The sequence below is a fragment of the Terrapene carolina genome, unplaced genomic scaffold (genome assembly GCF_002925995.2).
Source record: "Terrapene carolina triunguis isolate 2854851 unplaced genomic scaffold, T_m_triunguis-2.0 Scaffold833, whole genome shotgun sequence".
NCBI lineage: Eukaryota > Metazoa > Chordata > Testudines > Emydidae > Terrapene > Terrapene triunguis.
Genome location: NW_020665184.1, coordinates 3,580,483 through 3,586,482, shown reverse-complemented (window position 1 = coordinate 3,586,482; position 6,000 = coordinate 3,580,483). Strand labels below are relative to the sequence as shown.

Sequence of the window (6,000 nt, the reverse complement as noted above, 5' to 3'; positions counted from 1 at the left end):
CACACACACACACACACACTCCCCCTACCTACCGCCCGCCCGGCTGCCTCTGCTTCCCGGCCAGCGCCAGCGGTTTCCAACATCCCTTACTAGCCTTCAAGTTTTAGCCCCCAGACACGACTTAAAGTACGTGTAGGTCACTAGTGCCTGGTCACCCCACATCCCAGCTCCACTGTGACGGGCGCTGCCCAGACACACACCGACCGAGATCGGGGCCCCGTCGGGACGGGCGCTGCCCAGACACAGCAACTGAGATCAGGGCCCCGTCGGGCTGGGCACTGCACAGACACACAATGACGGAGATCGGGGCCCCATCACATTGGGCGCTGCAGACAATCCCTGCCCTGAAAAATTCCTAGTCTAAGAGCTTGTCTACATGAGAAAATTGCACCAGTTTCACATTCAGTGTGATTCTGAACTGTTTTGGTTAAACTGACACAAAAGGCCGTGTGGACGCACGCCCTTTGTTTCACACCAGGCTGATGCTGGCTTGGGGTAAGTCAATCAGGAATCGGTTCCAGGGAAGGGGAAGTACGATGCTGATGAAATAAGACTCTTCTGGCCAGATGAAGAGCACGGCCCCACATACGCTGACCTCCTTTGCAGCGCTGGCCAGATGGGCTTCAGCCTTAACCTTTCCCAGGGGTGAAATTCACCCCGAGCGGATGGGATCAGGACAAGGCCTGGATGCCCCCTGATAGGCCCCGGCACATCTTAAGTCTCCTCAGGGCTGAAGTGGGGTTTAAGTGGTGCCCAGACGTCCCATGCGGCCTCTGCCCAGTGCCAACGTCAGGCTCAGCACAGAGGAGGGCTCCACGGCCTCAAGTCCCCCCAACCCCTCCCCGCTCTGGCCAACTCCCTCTGTGAACTCCCAGCCTCCCCGGTGGCTACCTTGCACTCCTGGCTCCCCGGAAGGCAACGCCTGCAACACAGAAACCCTGCAGCTCTCCTGCTCGCTGCAGTCCCTCTCTCACCTCCCCCTAATGAAGATCAAGAGGCCTGTGCGTGGTTTACCTCAGGCATGGTAATGATGACAGAGCTCTGGCACCATCGTTAAGGGCTCATTAATATGCCAGAGGCAGGTTCCGGCCCCTGGGTTAGAAATTAATAATAATTACAATACTTAGCACTTTGCATCTTCCAAGCAGTAGGTGAATAGGAGCTAATTAATCTTCTGCAATCTGTGTTGCTGTCTCTGTGTTACAGGGGAGAAGGGGCTCACCCAAGGTCACAAAGGGAGTCAGTGTCGGAACCCACTCGGCCTGGATGGCTCGTTTGGAAAAATCCGCGCTAGCTCAACCACAAGATAATGGCTGGGTACATAAACCACACAGGGAAATTCTATGTCCTGTGTCCCGCAGGAGCTCTGACTAGGTGATCCAAACGATTCTTTCTGGCCCTAAAAATCGATGAAACTCAGCACCTCCCAGAGCACATGGCTGGTGAAGAGCAAACCACCAGCAGCGTCGGCCAAGGTCTGGAAGACAGCTTACAACAAGAGACGGTGAAGAGGTGACTTGGCCCCAGAGGTCCCCATGGGGAGAAGATCCTCGGAGCACAGGGCAATGGAACCCAGCCAACACAGACAGACCAGAACCCTGGGGCTGGAAGCAGAGGCCTGACAGGACACGGAGGGGAGGAATTAACCCCGGCAGAGTTTTACTAACAGATGCGGTGAATCCATGGACGCTTTTCTCGGCTCACTAGCACCTGTATTTCGACTGACCTCGGGGGAGGTGCTCCATTGACACCGCTGTCCGCCCGGCAGCTGGAGGGGAGCAGTGGCCGGCTTGGAGAGACCCACGGACGCTAGTTTTGATCAAGCTAGAGCGCTAAACACAGCAGTGCAGCCACGGCAGTGCGGGCGCCAGGCTGCCTGCCCAAGCACGACCTCATCCGCAACCCTCGCTACGTTCACAGTGGGGAGCCCAGGCTGCCGCCCACACCGCTGTCTCTGCACGACGGCCTTTCGCGCGCTCCACGCTGAGCGGGTGCGGGAAACGCCGCGCCTCCGGCTGCAGAGCCGGCTCCCTTTCCCGTCCGACTGCGGGGGCCGAGCTGTTCGCTGCCCTTCCCCGTTTACACAGTGCCAAGCAGATCAGAGCAGCGATGATCTGCACTCACTCTGCGCTGGTATAAACGGCGGCACAAGGTGCTGGGCACCGGAGAATCTGGCCTTTGGTGGCTGGCTACAAGATCTGTGCTAGCCCGTGGGAGGGGAGCTCTGGTCTGCACTACGCAGCCAGCCAAGGTGCTCCCATGGGCCCGTCTGCACTCGGGGGCCGGTCCTCCTCCTCCCAGCGACCCCAGGAGAACAGTGGTGTTACCAGGGGGGAGAGGGAGGGGAATCGGGCCCCAGGGCCATGGGAGTGCTAGTTCCCACTGCTTCTCTGAGTCCAGACGCTGCTGCGCGTGGTGCTTTGTGCCCCCCCCAGCACATTTCCATGATTTCAGCCGTCCCACGCCGGTGGCGAGACACTGCGCAGGTCCTGCCTGCTGCTGGCCTCGGTCATTTCCTCTGCCCTCCCCAGGCCCTGCATCTTACAGGCCTGCGCGGCGTCCTGGGCAAGGCTGGCTGCACAGAGCGACACCACACCGAGCCCTGGAAAGCCGGCCCAGTAATTGCTGCTGCATTTTTTATGACCGCTGCTGGAGTGGAGAGTGTGAAAGAGAAGGCCCTGGAATGAGCGGAGCTGCCAGGATCCAGCCTCAGGGACACGTGGGGGGAGGGCAAAGCCAGCGGGGGGGGAGGTGTGTGTGTGTGCGCGCGCGCAGTGAGGAGGGGGCAATGCAATAGCACTGGGTGTGTGCATGTGGCTGTGATCTGGATGCACAACAACGCCTGACTTGAAATCACGGAAAAATACCCTTCAACTAGGGGAGATAAAGCCAGTGACCAACATCACCGTCCAGGATGACGGGACTGAATCCGCCATGGAGCTAAATGCAGACGGCTGCAGCTGAGCGGGAATGAGTCAGGCTCCCAGCTCCCAGCTGAACGTCCCTCTGCGAGTGGAAAAACCCAGGCTGGGCTCTGCAGGCAGCCAGCAGCCCTGAGAATTAATTGCCACCCCGTGGGAGTCAACATTCACAGCAAGAGCTGGGGCGGGGGGAGGGAGCGAGTGAGGGACTCCATCCTGCGGATTAACTCCTTGGCACTCCACCCCCCGCGGCCAAGCCCTGAGACCCTGCATCCGAGCACAGAGACAACCCCCACTGAAACCAACAGGAACCGTGTGTCCAGAACACGCTGAGCTCTCAAGGGGACAGTCAGAGCCCTGGTCTCTGTGGTGCTACACGGACACCTCAACCGAGATCAGGGCCCCAGCGTGCCAGGGGCTGCGCCGATGGAGAAAGAGAGACAGTCCCTGTGCCAAAGAGCTCTCTGGGCATGGAGGGAGGCAGTGACTTGGCCAAGGTCACCAGCAGAGCCAGGACTAGAACCCAGGAGTCCTGGGTCCCTTTGCAGGGCCCCACCCAAGGGAACGCGCTGCCTCCTGCGATGCCAGGAGCCCGTGGACGGCAGCAGAGATGGTTTAACTGCTGCAGAGCTGGGGAGCTGCTGGGAACTCCAGGGCTGGAGAAAGGCTTCGGGGCACGTGCTGGTGCTTCAGGAAGCAGCCGAGCAAAGCTCCCGCCAGGCACGAGGCTGGGGGTGGGCAGGGGGGAAGGGGGGGCCTGTCACTGAGCTCCCCACTGACAGTCCAGAAGCTGCAATTCCAGGCCATTGCCCAAGGTTCGTGTCACTCACCCTGGGCTGCTCCACAGAGGCCCCATTGTGCCCAAGTGCTGTGGACAGAAGTACAGACACCCCCGTCCCTCCATACCAGCCTCAGGTGCCACCTCTGGGCTTGCCAGGGCACGGGCTTGGCATGGACAGGCGACTGCTGCTGCATCAGCTGCCTCCCCCTCCGCCTACCATGCCTGCCTCTGCCCAGGGAGTGGCCGCGGCCGGACGCACATCTAATCGGAGATGCCGCGGGCTCCCCAGGAACAACGCCCCACCCACACCATGCACCGGAGGCGCTGCGTGTTACTTGCCTTCGGCCTCGGGGCCGCGGGCAGGCTGGAGACTTGCGCCCTTGGAGCGCTGCTCTTTGAAACCGGGCGATAAATCTGCCAGGCAAGAGCACAACGAAGATGCAGGGGTGAGGGGGAAACGGACAAGTGACTCACCGGCGGGAACCAGCTGCTCTGCTCGGGGCAGTTCTCCAGCCGGGGCACAGCACCTGTGTCCTGGTGTTTGAGCTTTTAGGGTACGTCTACACTGCAATTCCAAACCCGCGGCTGGCCGGTGCCAGCTGACTCGGGCTCCAGGGGCTGTCTAATTGCGGCGTGGATGTCTGGGCTCTGGGACTCTCCTCGCACTCCTGGACCCTGCCAGGTCAAGTATTCCCTGTCAACATCCCGACTCAAACGCACAAACAGATTCGCTTGGCGCAGCCTCCTCCTGTGAGGGGAGGGGGCTCGGCCAGAGTCTCTGCCTGCGAAGCAGGGTCACCTTGGGGGAACGGTGGAGAATCATTGAGCAAGAGGAAATGTTCTCGTTCGTCAGTTTCAGGATCTTGGTGGAGCCCTGGGAGGTAGGAAGGCCGTACTGGCGAAGAGCCGGCGATTTCACTGCCAAGAAGGAGCCCCTGTGATTACAGAGCCTGCCCTGAACCACCTAGGCCAGAGAACTCACCCCATGAGGCCGGCCCCCAGCCCCAACCATCCCTAGTAAAAGCAGCTGTTACTTACTCCTTCTCGTAACACAAGAACTAGGGGTCACCCAATGGAACTAATGGGCCGCAGGTTTAAAACAAACAAAGGAAGTATTTCTTCACACAACGCACAGTCAACCCATGGAACTCCTTGCCAGAGGATGTTGTGAAGACCAAGACTAGAACAGGGTTCAAAAAGAAACTAGAGAAGTTCATGGAGGACAGGTCCATCAATGGCCATTAGCCAGGATGGGCAGGGATGGTGTCCCGAGCCTCTGTTTGCCAGAAGCTGGGAATGGGCGACAGGGGCTGGATCACTGGATGATTACCTGTTCTGTTCATTTCCTCTGGGGCACCTGGCATCGGCCACTGTCAGAGGCAGGACACTGGGCTGGATGGACCCTTGCTCTGACCCAGTCTGGCCGTTCTGACGTTTTGAGCTACAGCCTCGGAGCACAGGCTTCCTCTTCCCCACCAGCCACCAGCCGCTCTGGTTAACAGCAAACTCTGCCCACTTGTGCTAGGGCGCTGGATTTGCTGAGGGCGGGTCTGCACTTCCAACGCTGCATCGGCCCTGCGGCAGCACTTTGGAGAAGACGCTCCTACGCCACCACGCGAGCTCCTGTAGTTACTGGTGTCGGGAGACGTCCTGCTGCCGCCATCGCGCTGTGCACACCAGGGGCAGGTCGGTATAACGATGCGCTCGTTTCTCATCCCTCCGAGCGACCCAGTTGTACCAACGTACGTCCGTAGCGCGGCCCCGGCCTGAGAGTCACCTCCCTGGGCTGAGGCAGGAGGGGTTGAGCCGAGCAGATCTCGGCATTGGCTCCCCCTGGGCCATGCTGACCTGGGCCTGGCTGGAAATCGCTCTCCACGTCGCCTCCACTCAAGGACTCCATAAATCCACCTGCCTTTCAGCAAGCGTCTCCTCGCCCTCAGCAGCCCCACGAGGCCGGGAGACAGCGATTCCCCTTCTCTTTCCTGCATGTTACTGCATCTCTGCGGTGCTTAACAGTGAGCGAGCCAGGGCCCACAGCTCTCACCTCACGCAGCTGCAAAGCAAGCCGGAGGGACCTCGCCTGGCAGCAGTCGGGTCCCAGACCTGCCAGGGCTTCTTCCCTTGATTTATGCTTTGACAGCTGGCCCTGGACCTGAGCCATCAGCCCCGGAGGGCGGCGAGGTTTAGCCAGCACCATGCCAGGCTCCCTCCGGAGCTGGGCAGGAGGAAGTGCTCAGAGGAATGGCCTGGTATCCCGTCTCCACCAGGGGCCAGGACCAGCTGCCCCAGAGACAGGGG

General features: G+C 60.2%; 1 protein-coding gene across 1 annotated transcript in view; it reads right to left on the bottom strand.

Annotated features, from left to right (window-relative positions):
• Positions 1-6,000, bottom strand: part of OLFM2 (olfactomedin 2) — a 60,001-nt gene that overhangs the window by 8,372 nt on the left and 45,629 nt on the right. Inside the window, exons 4-5 of the mRNA XM_029913707.1 lie at positions 5,336-5,483; positions 4,042-4,116 (exon numbers count right to left, since the gene is read on the bottom strand). Of these exons, the coding sequence (XP_029769567.1) occupies positions 4,042-4,116; positions 5,336-5,483 (223 nt within the window). The remainder of the gene's footprint in view (positions 1-4,041; positions 4,117-5,335; positions 5,484-6,000) is intronic.